Source organism: Pinus tabuliformis, chromosome 2_1 (genome assembly GCF_031772625.1).
Source record: "Pinus tabuliformis cultivar Carrire ecotype Pingquan chromosome 2_1, CPIR1, whole genome shotgun sequence".
NCBI lineage: Eukaryota > Viridiplantae > Streptophyta > Pinopsida > Pinales > Pinaceae > Pinus > Pinus tabuliformis.
The window spans coordinates 101471116-101485546 of record NC_142299.1 but is presented as its reverse complement, the minus strand read 5'-3'; the positions used below and the strand labels follow the sequence as shown (position 1 = coordinate 101485546).

General features: G+C 40.9%; 1 protein-coding gene across 1 annotated transcript; it reads right to left on the bottom strand.

Annotated features, from left to right (window-relative positions):
- Positions 1–10106: 10106 nt before the first annotated feature.
- On the bottom strand, positions 10107–13895 carry LOC149198987 (uncharacterized). Its single transcript, XM_089400423.1, has one exon. The coding sequence runs from the start codon at positions 13893–13895 to the stop codon at positions 10107–10109; it is 3789 nt and encodes a 1262-aa protein (XP_089256549.1).
- Between the last annotated feature and the right edge of the window lie 536 nt (positions 13896–14431).

Below are 14431 nucleotides of genomic sequence, written 5' to 3'. Positions count from 1 at the left end.
AGTAGCCATTGGTTTCCATTCTAATGTTTTACAAGAACCTTACCCATTCCAACAATTTTATAGGGTTTATCATCACCCAAGTGGACTTGTCCAAAATCTCCTTGAACATAGTCATGAAAATATTTCTTATCAGGTGTGGCATGGAATGAGGCCCCTGAATCTACCACCCAGGCATCAATAATATTTTCTAATGAAAGAATCAAAGCATCTTGCAACACATCACCTGTTACATTCACTTCATGATTAGCTTCTTGTTGCGCGTCTCCTTCTTTTCCCTTCCGAGACTTGCAGTCTTTCTTCAAGTGTCCTTTCTTCCCGCATTTCCAGCACACTATCCCCGATCTAGACTTGGATATGCCTTTTCTTGACTTACTATGATATCCTAGGCTCTTTCCTCTTTCCATTTTTCTTCCCCTACTCTCTGTAATCAAAGCATTACCTGATGTCTCAACAGAGCTTTTCCGTCGCATTTCCTCGCTAAGGATTGCACCGACAACATCATCATACTTTAAAGTACTAGATCTAGAGACAGAGTTACTAATGGCCATAACTAAACCATTCCAACTTTCTAGCAATGAGCACAGAAATAACAGAGCCCTAAATTCATCATCAAAATTTACCCCTACAGAACTTAACTGACTTGTAATTGTATTAAAATCATTTAAATGATCAGCGACATATCCACCCTCTGACATCTTCATATTAAATAAATGCTTCATAAGAAATACATTATTTGACGCCGAGGGTTTTTCATATAGTTTAGCTAATGCCGACATTAAACCCATGTTGTCATTTCCTTTGAAATATTAAATGTTACCGACACTGCAAGGCATAGCCGTATTGTTCCAAGTGCCTTTCTGTCGAGAATATCCCATTCTGTGTCTGTCATACTCGTTGGCTTCTTTGTCTTTCCACTCAATGGTAGGTACAGATCTCTGATACAGATAATGTTCCATCTGCATCTTCCACAGCTGGTAGTTTTGGCCCTTGAATTTTTCGACCCTAAACCTACCATCTTCCGCCATTGCTCCCACTCGAACTAGGAACCCTTCTCTCCTGCGAGTTTATCAACCAAATAGACCTTCGGCTTTAATACCAGTTGTTAGAAAATTATACATTACGGAGCAATGGAACACATAAAATATTGCAGAAATATAAACATAGAAAACGCATAAAACAAGAGAGACAGATATACGTAGTTCACCCAGTTTGGGGTACATCCACGGAGAAACAACCAATCCTTCCTTTCTTATATTATCTAGCAAACTGAAGAGATACAATTTACAACAGATCTGCTGTAACACCCTCTTCGCTCTCAATCTCCTCTCTCTTCCTCACTCAGAATACAGATATACATAGATGCAATACAATTCCCTCATATATAGTGAGGGGTTTCCTTCTAGGGCAAAAAACCCTAAATTAAACATAACTTCTAACGTTAGATCATCTGCTTAATGAACGGCCCAGATTGATTAGAAATTACTAGACTTTTACAAGGTAATTTTACATCTATTTTTAGCTTCAAGGGTGCTACCCCCAAACCCTTGTAGGGGGATTTCTGGCCCCTGGGCCCCTGGCCGAGGGGGGATTTACCTCCCCGGACTGCCGCGGGGGGGACAAGTCCCCCCCGCACGCCCCCGCGTGGAGGGGTGTATAGTCTTCCTGGGGTATACATCCACCTGAAACCTTTGAATACAGAAGATCATCAGGCTCCACACCCAACATCAGGTTCCCAAAGGTGAACCTCATGTTCGATGTTATATTTTAAAGTCCCTATGAAGACATCAATCCTATGCTCCTTTGGAATATCGGTTACCCTAATATTCAATTTTTGGAAGTCTTCAATGTGCTCTGCCATTGAACCCTTTTGTTTGAGATTTATCGATTGACTAAAGAAGGGGTTGCTCTTTGTATCTTCATAATGTGCTATCATTTCCTCTGTAAAAATTGACCAGGGGACAAGGGGTTTTTGAGAAAAAAGCCATATATACCATACAAACTAATTGGGTTCTAAATATAAAGATGCAATACATACAATTTGTGAGGGTTTCACATCATGTAGATCAAAATATTGCTCCATATGTAGTATCGATGTTACTGGATCCTTGCCATCAAACTTCCTCATATTTATATTTTGAATGTGGTGGTTCTTGAACCCCACATTCGAGTCTCTAAAAACATAATTCATATTCGTTTTGTCCTCATCGTGATTTTCATGGATTACCTTGTCACCACTAGGAAGCCTTTCTTACAACAACTTTGTTAAACCTTCCATGTCTACTGTCAAACCATCCATATTAGCTTCCATGCTATCCTTAAAACCTTTCATTTTTTCTTTTAATTCATCCATGTCACCTTTGGTTTCTCTTTTTGAGAGCGAAATTTATTGCACTTTGTCCCATAGTTTTGATATATCATGCTGCAATTCTTCCTCTTCATGTGTCGTAGAAGAGCTTTATGAGGGATTAATTGGTGTATAATTTTGTTTTTTTGGAGGAAATTTAGAACCAAATACTTATATCTATGCTTCAATGTTCCCTTTGAATCACTTCAAACTGATTTTTCAGACACAAGTTATGACAAAATTTAAAAATACACACCTTTTTCTTGCTTTTTGAAGCTCGATATTGCAATTGTTGTATCTCTGTAATTTCGGATTTCCAAGGTCTGAAATTTGGTCATGTGGTAGCCCTATGAATATTCTTTCCAATTCAACAAGTCATACCAATATTGGATTCTTTAATTTATACTTATGCCAGATATCCAAAGATGACCTGATTATGGACTGGTTCAATAGAGCGAAGTTGTACGGGATTCCAGTGTCACAGTTTCAACATTTGGCCCTGAAATTGCTATAAAAGAAACTAAAGTTCATGTGATTTCATCCACTTATTAAAAAATTCAAATCCGATTCCTGAAATGAAAGTTATGACGGTTTTCCCTAGGTCACTTGTTTGAGACCGAATTTTGAAGCATGAAAAAACCTTAGCTTCTTCGGACCATATTTCAGAAATACAACGAACTAAGATCTGAAATTCCAGAAAAAAGTTCAAAAAGATTTTGGCTCCACGTGATTTGAATTTCATCTTCTGAAGCTTCGTAGAAAAAAAATTATAGTGAAAATTACATGATGACCTGTTTGAAGCAGCGAAACCCTAGAATCCAAAGCTCTAATACCAAATGTTATGCAACCATCTCACAAATAAATAGATCAATGACTTAAAAATTATCCTATTCGAGGGGGAAATATCCTTTACAATGCATAAATGAAAAATTCTTCGATCATATAAATGACAATACCTCCTTTTTATATATAGGAGTCTAAGGGGTCACAATATAATCATAGCCTACATGACAATAATAATGTAAGGGCACAACAATAATAATAGTGGGCTTCTATGGGGCACAATAATAACAATATGGGGGCTACATGGGCACAATAATAACAATATTGTTGCTACACTAACAATAACAATAAAGGGGCTGCACTAGTATTATAGGGACTTAACAGGAAATTTGTGTCATATGGTTCTTTGTATTTATGAGATCTAAAGGAGGATACGATCATTAGATAGCAACTTGTAGATTTTATTCAAGTTATGACATATAATATGATTAATCTCTTAAGACTACAAGGAATTCATGTAATGATATTTCAAATATCAATCTAATCTTTCAAGAGGAATCAAGGGAACAAAGTATACACATGTTACTTATTATGCATTGAAGGTTTTTTTATATGTATGTGCAGAAAGTCGTACCATAAGTTTCCTTATCTATGTGACTCCAATTTGAAACAAATTTGTTCATAAAATCACTTTGAGTGGATTATATGTGATATGGATGAAATCTGATTATGAGTGGATTATATGTGAAAACAAGCTTATATGTGAAATCATGTGCATTATTATAATGCTTGGATGAATTCCATGCATTATTATAATGCTTGTTTGAAGTTTAACTCATTTCTTTAATGATTGAAAACAAGATTCAATAAGCATATTTCTCTTTGGATGAATTTGAATTTCTTGTAACGTATTGGTTGGACTTTGCATTTGAAAAAGCATATGAATAGGATGAACCTCAGATCTAAATGGGACATGCTAAATTTGGCTTGGACAACTAATATATTATTATGTTGAATTGATGATTGATTATGCAGGGAGTTCACATAATGGTCTCTTTAACTATAATATTCTTATTAGATCTAAACTTTTGTGATCTATATTGTAAATAGTAATGTCTTTCGGATTAATCACATCATTAGGATTTGGTCGATGTTTGGTCGGGACAAAGGTGAAAAATAAATCGATCCTCGAAAATAAAAAGCATGCATGTATCATAGCCCAAAGTTAGTCGTCAGAAATTAGCAGTTAGTAAATTAGTTATTAAATTAATTAAAATAATATTATAAATTAGTTGTTAGGAATTAGTTACTAAAATATTATTTAGTTATAAAGTAGTTGTTAGGAATTTATTTATTTTAATTATATATATTAAATAAATTAATTTATAATATTACAAAAAATAAATAATAAAAATTACAGGGGTTAAGAATTAAGAATTGGTAGTTAGTAAAATTTTTATTAAATAATACAAATAATATTTAGTTATAAAATTTATTTTAAATTATATAAATATTCATTAAATAGATTATAAGAATAAAATTAATAATATTACATGGGTTAAAATAGAATATCTATTAAAATAAGTTTAATATAAGAAACTATAATTTTAAAAGGGAATGCAAATATAAAATTAATCCATAAAAAGAAAGGTGATAGGGGATGGAATCAAGAAGAGAGGGTCAGAATCTAGCTCTTACTTAATTTCCAACATTCATCCCTATTGAGATTGATTACATGTTTCTCAATCTCGATAACCTCTCTAAGCTTCCTATGGTGTAAGTGATAAACCCTAGCAATGACTCAGGAATCCTCAATGCAGACATGGTGCTTGGATTTCTCCGCATGTTCAACTAGAGCTAATGAGAAGGAATGATTGTGCCTAATTTCTATTGCATGCTCACGGATTCTTTGGTTAATGGAGTGATCAGTTTCTCCGATGTATGGAATCTCACAGGAATAAGGGATCAAGTAGACACATTTCATGTCTTTAGGGTCTACAAGGTATTTAACCAATCCAAGAGAATTTCTAATGGTATTAAGAGGCTTGAACAAAGAAGAGACATTATTCTTTTTAAGGATATGGGAAATCATGTCCACATTCCCTTGGATAAATAGGAGATGAACCTTAGAGATAGGATCAACACGAGAAAACTTAACCCTTAATTCTTTACAGGATTTTTGAAAGGCCATGAGGCCTTGAGTTCTATTGTACTCATTATTTCAAAAACTTCAATAAGATGAGATTTCTCCTGCTTCAGGTGGTTCTCATCAGAGAATCTCAGAGAACGGGTTGCAAGAGTGCTAAGAACACCAAATTTCTATGCTGGAAAATGATGAGAACTAGCATGAAGATGTTATTCCATGTGTGTTTTTTTGCAAAAAAACTTGGTGAGAAATGGAACCATCATTCACTCTAGAGAGGAGAATGTCAAGGAAGGGAAGAAACCCGTTAACCTCAACCTCGATCATGAACTTGATCGAGTCTGATTGGGAATTAAGATGGCTAAGAAACAAATCTAATTTCTCACGTCCATGGGGCCATATGACACAAGTATCATCAACAAACCTATTCCATATTTTAGGCTGAAATTGAGCTGACGCTAAGGCCTTGATCTCAAAATCCTCCATGAATAAGTTAGCAACTATAGGGGAAAGAGGGGAACCCATCGCAACCCCGCAAGTTTTCTCATAGAACTCACCTTGGAAATTGAAGAAAATCGAGGTGAGGCAGAGGCCAACTAATTTGGAAGTGTCCTTGTTATTGATCTGATTTATGACATCAATGGCCTCTTGAATAGGGATTTTGGTATAAAGGGAAACAACGCCAAATATTACTAACAAATCCCAAGGGTTTGACCTGATATCTTTCCATTCTTTAACAAAGGAAGCATGGTCCTTAAAATAGGAATCAGTGCGACCAATAAGAGGTTTAAGCTTTTGAGCCAAGAATTTAGCAAGAAGATAAGTAGGCCCACCTATTGTGTTAACAATAGGTCTCAAGGGGACCCCAGTTTTATGAATTTTTGGGAGGCCATAAATTCTGGGGGTGAGGGGATTTCTTTTGATAAGATTTTTAAAGAGAGGATTAAGGGAATTATTCGATTTAATAGTGGTCGCTACTTCTTTAGTAATAAACTTAATTGGATTCTTACTAAGATTGATGTAACTACCGTTATTATAAAGATGGTCAATCATTTTGTTAACATAGTTAGGTTTATCCTAAATGAAAACAGACCCACCTTTGTCAGCTTTAAGGATGACAATGTCGGGGTTATATGCTAGGGCTTTAACGGCAAGAAATTCTAATTTTCTAAGGTTTCTTTTGGGAGGCTTAGCATTCTTAAGAACGATAGAACAATCTTTCCTAATAACCTCCTTAACATTATCATGAAGGTCCCTAATACCATATTCAATGTTATAAATAATGCCATCAGTTGGAATACACGACGATTTTTTTCGTGGTGCTAGGGTTGATTCCTCATGCCTCTGCAAAGAATTCTTGATCAATGACATTATTTGTAACATTGAATATGGTATTAGGGACCCTCCTAATAATGTTAAGGAGGTTATTAGGCAAGATTGTGCTATCGTTCTTAGGAAGGCTAAGCCTCCCAAAAGAAACCTTAGAAAATTAGAATTTCTTGCCCTTAAAGCCCTAAGGGATAACCCCGACATTGTCATCCTTAAATCTAACAAAGGTGGGATCGTCATCATTTTGGATAAATCTGACTATGTTAACAAAATGATTGACCGTCTTTCTAATAGTGGTAGTTACATCAAGATTAATAAGAATTGCATTAATTATGTTACTAAAGAAGTAGTGGCCGCTATTAAATCAAATATTTCCCTTACTCATGTCTTTAAAAATCTTATCAAAAGAAATCTCCTCACCCCCAGAATTTATGGCCTCACAAAAATTCAAAAAACTGGGGTCCCCTTGAGACCTATTGTCAACACAATAGGTGGGCCTAATTATCTTCTTGCTAAATTCTTGGCTCAAAAGCTTAAACCTCTTGTTGGTCGCATTGATTCCTATGTTAAGGGCCTTGATTCCTTTGTTAAAGAATGGAAATGTATCAGGTTGGACCCTCGGGATTTGTTAGTAAGCTTTGACGTTGTTTCCCTTTATACCAAAATTCATTTTCAAGAGGCCATTGATGTCATAAATCAGATCATTGACAATGGCACTGCCAAATTAGTTGGCCTTTGCCTCACCTCGACTTTCTTCAGTTTCCAAGGTGAGTTCTATGAGAAAAATTGCGGGGTTATGATGGGTTCCCCTCTTTCCCCTATAGTTGCTAACTTATTCGTGGAGGATTTTGAGACCAATGCCTTATCCTCAGCTCAATTTTACCCTAAAATATGGAAGAGGTTTGTTGATGATACTTGCATCATATGGCCCCATGGACATGAGAAATTAAATTTGTTCCTTATCCATCTTAATTCCCAATCAAACTCCATCAAGTTCACAATGGAGGTTGAGGTGAACATGTGTATTCCATTCCTTGACATTATCCTCTCTAGAATGAATCATGGTTTCATTTCTCACCAGGTTTTTCACAAAAAAAACTCACATGGAACAATATCTTCATGCTAGTTCTCATCATTTTCCAGCACCGAAATTTGGTGTTCTTAGCACTCTTGCAACCCATGCTCTGAGAATCTATGATGAGAACCACCTAGAGCAGGAGAAATCTCATCTTCTTGAATTTTTTGAAAATAATGGGTACAATAGAACTCAAGGCCTCAAGGCCTTTCAAAAAGCATGTAAATAATTAATGGTTAAGACTGCTCGTGTTGATCCTATCTCTAAGGTTAATCTCTTGTTCATCCAAGGGACCACGAATAGGATTGCCCATATCCTTAAAAATAATAATGTCTCTTCTTCATTCAAGCCTCTTAATACCATTTGAAATTCTCTTGGATCAGTTAAAGACCTTGTAGACCCTAAAGACATGAAAGGTGTCTACTTGATCCCTTATTCTTGTGGGATTCCCTACATTGGAGAAACTGGTCGCTCCATTAACCGGAGAATCATTGAGCATGCAACAAACATTAGGCACAATCATTCATGCTCATCAACTATGGCTGAACATGCAGAGAAATCTAAGCACCATGTTTGCATTGAGGATTCCAGAGTCATTGCTAGGGTTGATCACTTCCACCATAGGAAGCTTAGAGAGGTTATCGAGACTGAGAAGCATGCAACCAATCTCAACATGGGTGATGGTTGGAAATTAAGTAGGAGTTGGATTTTGGCCCTCTCTTCTTGATTCCACGCCCTGTCTCTTTTTTTTTATGGATTAGTTTTATATTTGCATTCTCTTTAAAAAACAAAATTTCTTATATTAAACTTATTTTAATAAACATTCTAATTTTTTTTTTTGTAAGGTTAGGCATCTTCATTCCAAAAAACAGCAAAATACAATTAAACTAGAGTTCGGGTGGCTGGCCTGCCCGAGGGAAACCAGACCGCCAAATGTTTAACTCTTTCTTCCTATCATAACCACTATTCTACTTATTCAAAGCTAGACTGACTACTGTAGCAGTGGAAGGAACCCAGACGTTCAAATTCATCACAAAACTTTATGGAAATAAACACACCATCAATCTTCATCCGACAGATTCACCGGGGCAGGCTTGGAGTCACCGTCGCCCGGCTTCAGGAGCTTCTGCTCAATAGCCCATTTGAGCTCCAGTGTCAATTGATCTATGTTTTTGAGCATCAGATGGTTTCTGGAAACTTGAACTTGGACCGCCGCGAGTTCTTTCAGTAGAATGTTTTTTATGGAGGCAGATTCATCCATCAGTTGGCGTTTGAGGAGTTCTTTTGCTTGCTTGCGTTCTTCATCTTCCTCCTCGCGCACCGCTTGGTTGACCTCCATGGCCCTGCCAACCACATGCTTCATTATCCAGTAGAATTGTAACGTTCTATTGAATAGCGAGTCCCTGCCTCTGGAAGTGCCTGGGTCGGAGATTATAGTCCAGTCCTCGCGGGGAATTTCCTGGTCCGCACTTATTTCCCTCAGCTCGCGTTCCCATTCATGGATGAGAGCGCGGACCTCAGGAGAGATGCCAGACATGTACCCGTCGATCAGTTGAAGGAGTTTATCTAAGTCAGGCTTTCTGCCTCTTTTTTTTGGTTGGCTGCTGGTGCCAGCTTCCTTCTTCTGTTTAGGGGTGTTCCTTCTAGGGGCCATGTTTCCTCTGGTCTTACCTGCCACATCAGAAAGTCGAGAGTCAATGCAAGAGATATAGAGCCTGGACAGAGTCTGGTCTATGTTGGCAGCGTTCATAGCTTGGGAAGCCATTCTTGACTTTAGAGCAGGGCCAGAATGATCTCGACGGTAGAGGACCCGCCATCTATTGACAAGAGTTTGGAGAACATCCCAGAAAACAGAGCAGAGAGACCAGTTTGCTTTGGATAGCGGGATGGAGGACCAGAATTGGAGCCGGCCGCAGAAGTAAACCAGGGAGTAGAGAAGCGTGGCGAGACTCGGCGGAGTCTCCCAAACAGCCTGACTCTTTGAGTAGGACATGACATTATCATAAATCAGGACTTTCCCAACTAGGGACTGTAGAAGGAGGAGCCAGAAGGAGCTCGAGGGAGCCATAACTGCTCTGCTACAGGGGGTCTGCTTGCATGGCCATAGCATATTCAACCAAACCAAGAGACCAGAAAAACAAGCTTGCATGCCGGAGGGACGAGGACAGAAGGAAACATACCACCTTTCCTTGCTGAGGCCGACGAGGAGGGTTGATCGCAGAGATGTGCAGGCGTCTTTCCGTTCTTTGTCATTCTCCTTGCTGCTCGAAATGAGCCTGCCATCTGTTTGCTTGGGTTTATTAACTCGATGTCGTGTCGAGCATGCCGCCACTTGGCTTATGGAAATTCCGGCCTCCGTTGGTTCATTTAATTTTCCATCACGCCAACCGGTTGAACCATCTCGGAATGTGGCATGGATTGTCCTTTCCATATCATGCATCATCATACCTTTCTCTGTCCGGCTGCTCTTGTCGTAGCCCGACTTGACTTCTATTGCCATCTGTCATCCTTCCCCTATTCATTCTCTCGAGTTCCGGAGCTGGTTCTAGATTTTTCTTTAATGATGCCGTAGCTCGCATGTCCTCTCCATTTAATCGGCCATTCTGGTCCTGCCCCGTCACCTGCCTGTCATGTGCCTGCCTTACCCTTCTGCCCGTTCCCACGTAGGAGCTGTCCGAGCCTTGCTGATGTGGATGATCTCCACCTCCGCTGCGTGCCGCTTGATCTTGGCCGTTCGTTTTTCCCATGCTTTGCCTTCCTGTATCGTCGTTTAGAAGTTGCTGGAGTTGGTTTTTCTCTTCCTGTTGCAGAAGAGGCAGACCCTCGCTATCAATTTCCTTGCCGCGGTTTCGGCAGCCCCAATTCGCAAGCCAATCTGCCGGCTTGTTACCTGCACGCCTGGTGTGAGTCGGGAGGAGATAGTCAATTTTCGGAATGAGCCTTCCAATTTCGGTTACCAGCCAAGCGGTTCGCCAGCTTTTGCTTATTCTCTCCGCTGGGATTTGCTTCTGGAGCTTCTTGACCATGTCGATTACCAGCTTTGAGTCCCCGTCGATTTGGAGTCGTTTAAAGTTTTCCCGGAGAGCTATTTCCAGTCCTCGTTTCAGAGCGTGCAGCTCTGCTTCGTTGTTCGAAGCTTCCCCACAGTCCATCGCGAAGGTTCTGAGAGTGTTTCCTTCTGCGTCTCTGAAGACTCCGCCAATGCCAGCCTCGCCTGGGTTGTGCTTGGCTGCACCGTCGAAGTTCAATTTTGTGAACCCATGTGGAGGGCATCTGTACTGGTTACTTTCAGTTACCTCTTTGGCCTTATCTGCTCGAGACTCCCTGCAGTTTACCATACTCTGTCTGATTTCCAGTTTTATCAGGATGTTTTCTTCCAAATTCGAGACTTTCCAGTCGTCGTCTTTCCAACATTCCGAAAGGATTGTTTCCTGGAGGTTTTTGGTGACCTGCTCCCAGATTACTGCCGTAGATCTGGTTTCTGCTTTGAAAATGGCCCCATTTCGGGCTTTCCACATATTCAAGAGGAGGAATCCAGCGGAGAGGAGCCAGGCGCGGTTGACAACCGGGTTCAGGTAAGGTTTCTTTGGCCAATTGATGATTGTGCTCACAATATTTTGCTGATTGCGGTGTTGTCTCTCAAACAAATTGCGGTGGATGCTCCACAGGGAGGAGCTGATGGAGCAGCGGTTCAACAGGTGCTCCATGGTTTCCTCTTGGGCGAGGCAAAGGGCGCAGCGGGACGGGCCATGGCTACCTTTCCGCAGGATTTGGTCCCAGGTAAGCACTCTACCATGTAGAACTGTCCAAATGAAGAAAGAAATTTTAGGCCAATGTTTAATTTCCCAGAGATTTTTCCATTGGTTATTTGCCGGTAGGCTGTTGTTGGAATGAAGGTAGTAGGCTTCAGCTGTAGTGAAATTTCCTTGTATGCGTTTTCCCCACCTGAGAATGTCAGACCCCGATTTCTTGGCTATTTTCCGCGACGCCATCTCTGTATGATAATCCTGCCAACTGTCTGTTTCGGGCGCTCCTGCCCAGTCGTCTTTATATTTCCAATTGCGCCAGGATCCTTCCTCGTCTTGCTTCCAGAAATTGCCAACCGTTGTAGCCCCTGCCTGGGTCGAGAAAGTGAGGATGGCATGGAGGTTGTCCTTTTGAATAAGACGATCTCTTTGTTGCCAGGATTCCTCCCAGAATCTGGCTTTGTCTCCTTCCCGGATTTCCCAGAAACTGTGCTCCCTTATCAGATTCTTGTTGCTTCTAGCTAGGTTCCATATCGCTGAACCTCTGGTTTCTGTCATGCTTCTCAATTTGTCTTCTATTTCCCCTGTTTCGTCGTATTTTCGTTCCCAGAGTGTCTTCCACAGGTCTGGGCCCCCCTGAAGCCACCGCCACCAGAGCTTCGCACCCATTACTTGATTGAGGGCAAAGGGGTCACGAAGTCCGAGCCCGCCAGCTTTAGGATGTCGACATAGCCACTCCCAAGAGATAAGGGCCCACTTTTTGATTTTGCTAGTCCCTTGCCAGAGAAAATTTTTGAACAGGGAGACTAGATTTTGGTTCACAGCCTTAGGAATTGCTTGGCAAGAGAGCTGGTAGTTTGGGATTGCTTGCAGAACAGATTTCAATACGGTTACCCGAGTTGGGGCATTTAGCGAACGGTGGGTCCAGTTCTCCATTCTGTTGCGGATTTTTTTGATTAGCAGGTTCCAGTTGGCCGATCGGAATTGGTGCTCATTTAACATGATTCCCAGGTATTTGGAGGGGAATGATCCTCTGTTGAAGCCTAGAGTACGTGCCAAGAACCTTTGGACTGCCAAGGATGTGTTGGAGAAGAACACTTCCGATTTTCCTTTATTTATTTCCATCCCGGAGGCTCTGCTAAATAGAGAAAGGGATTTGATAATTCTTTGGGCTTCCTTGAGGGTGGCCTGACTGTAGAGCATTACGTCATCCACAAACTGCTGGTGGGAGACCAGGATATCATCCCCGCAAATGCGGAGGCCTTTTATCTGATCTTTAGAAACTTGAGCCTTAACCAATCTGCCTAGGCCATCTGCAGCCAGGATGAAGAGGAAAGGGGACAGGGGGTCGCCCTGCCTTAGCCCACGGGAAGGAGTGAAGGCTTCGGTGGGGGAGCCATTTAGGAGAATTGACATGACGGGGGAGCTAACCATTGACAGGATCCATTTTATCCAACGTTGATCGAACCCATAGGCTTTTAGGATTCCTTCCAGATAGACCCAGCTGAGCCTGTCAAACGCCTTGGCCAGATCCAATTTGATAAGCATGCCTGGGGCTCGGGAGCTTTTCAGGGAATGGATCACTTCCTGGGCGACTATAATGCCATCAGTGATCTGCCTTCCTTGGACAAAGCCAGTTTGCTCTGGGGCTATGAGGTCCGGCAGGATGGGCTTAAGCCTGTTGACCATGATAGTTGCAAGGATTTTATAAACCACATTACAGAGTGAGATGGGCCTAAAACCCTGCGGTTCATCTGAGCATCCAGATTTAGGAATTAACGCCAGGAAGGTGGCGTTCAAGCCTTGGTGCATGCGTTTGGAGCATCTGGATTCTTCCACTAGATCAAGTAGATCATTTCCTATGAAGCTCCACGTTGCCTGATAGAATTCAATAGTGAATCCATCGGGACCTGGGGCCTTATTTTTGGCCATTTTGTTAATTGCTTCCTCCAGTTCCTCCTTGGAGATTTTCCGAAGAAGGGCCAGGTTTTGATCTCTAGAGACTTTCTTGGGAATATGGTGGCTGATTTTGTCTATGTCCTCAGCTCGGTTAATATTTGGTTCAGAGAGAATACCTTTGAAATGCTCCACCAAAAGATGTTCTATTTCTTCTTGTTGAGTCACTCTGTTTCCTTCCTTGTCCTTTAGGGAGAATATTCTGTTGTGTTGGCGGTGATTTATCATGGCTTTATGGAAGAATTTGGAGTTTCTGTCACCTTCCTTGAGCCATTGGATTCTAGATTTTTGCCTCCACAAGATTTCCTCCTGTTTTCTCCTTTCCTCTAATTGTGTGATTACTCTCCCTTCCTCCTCTGCAAGGGCCTGGCTTCGACCGTCCATAATGATTTGCTGCTGGATTCTTTCCATTTTGGCTTGGAGTTTGCCCTGCTCCTGCTGGATATTACCAAATTCTTCCTTGTTCCACTTTTTAATTTTGCTTTTAATTTCTTTGAGCCTTTGCTGAAATGAGCGCATTTTGCTGAGGCCCTCCTTACCACTTTTGCTGTCCTGCCACCATCCTTTTACTTTGTCTAGGAAGTCAGGGGCTTGGAGCCAGAAGGACTCGAACCGGAAGGGTCTCCTTTTGCTCTGATTATTTAAGGCTATTTCCAACTTTATTGGCCAGTGATCCGACCCTGCTGAGGGTAGGATAGAGGCTTCATAGAAGATATCTAGCTCAATTATGGGTTCTGAAATGAGGAATCTGTCCAGTCTGGAAGCTATCTGTTTGGAGCCACCTCTTCTGTTGTTCCATGTGTATTTTCCGTTGATGGTTGGGATATCTACTACTCTTAATTTTGTTTGCACTTCCCTGAATCTTTCTATTTATGTGCCTTCCCTACTTATTCCACCTTTTTTCTCTTCTCAAGAAGCAATTAAGTTGAAGTCCCCAGCCAGGATCCATCTCTGTTCCTGGTGTAAACTTCGGAGCTTAGTCAGCTGAGTGAGGAACAGGTCTCGGTCTGCGCGGGTGTGGGGCCCGTAGATAGCTGAGATTGCAACCCATTCAC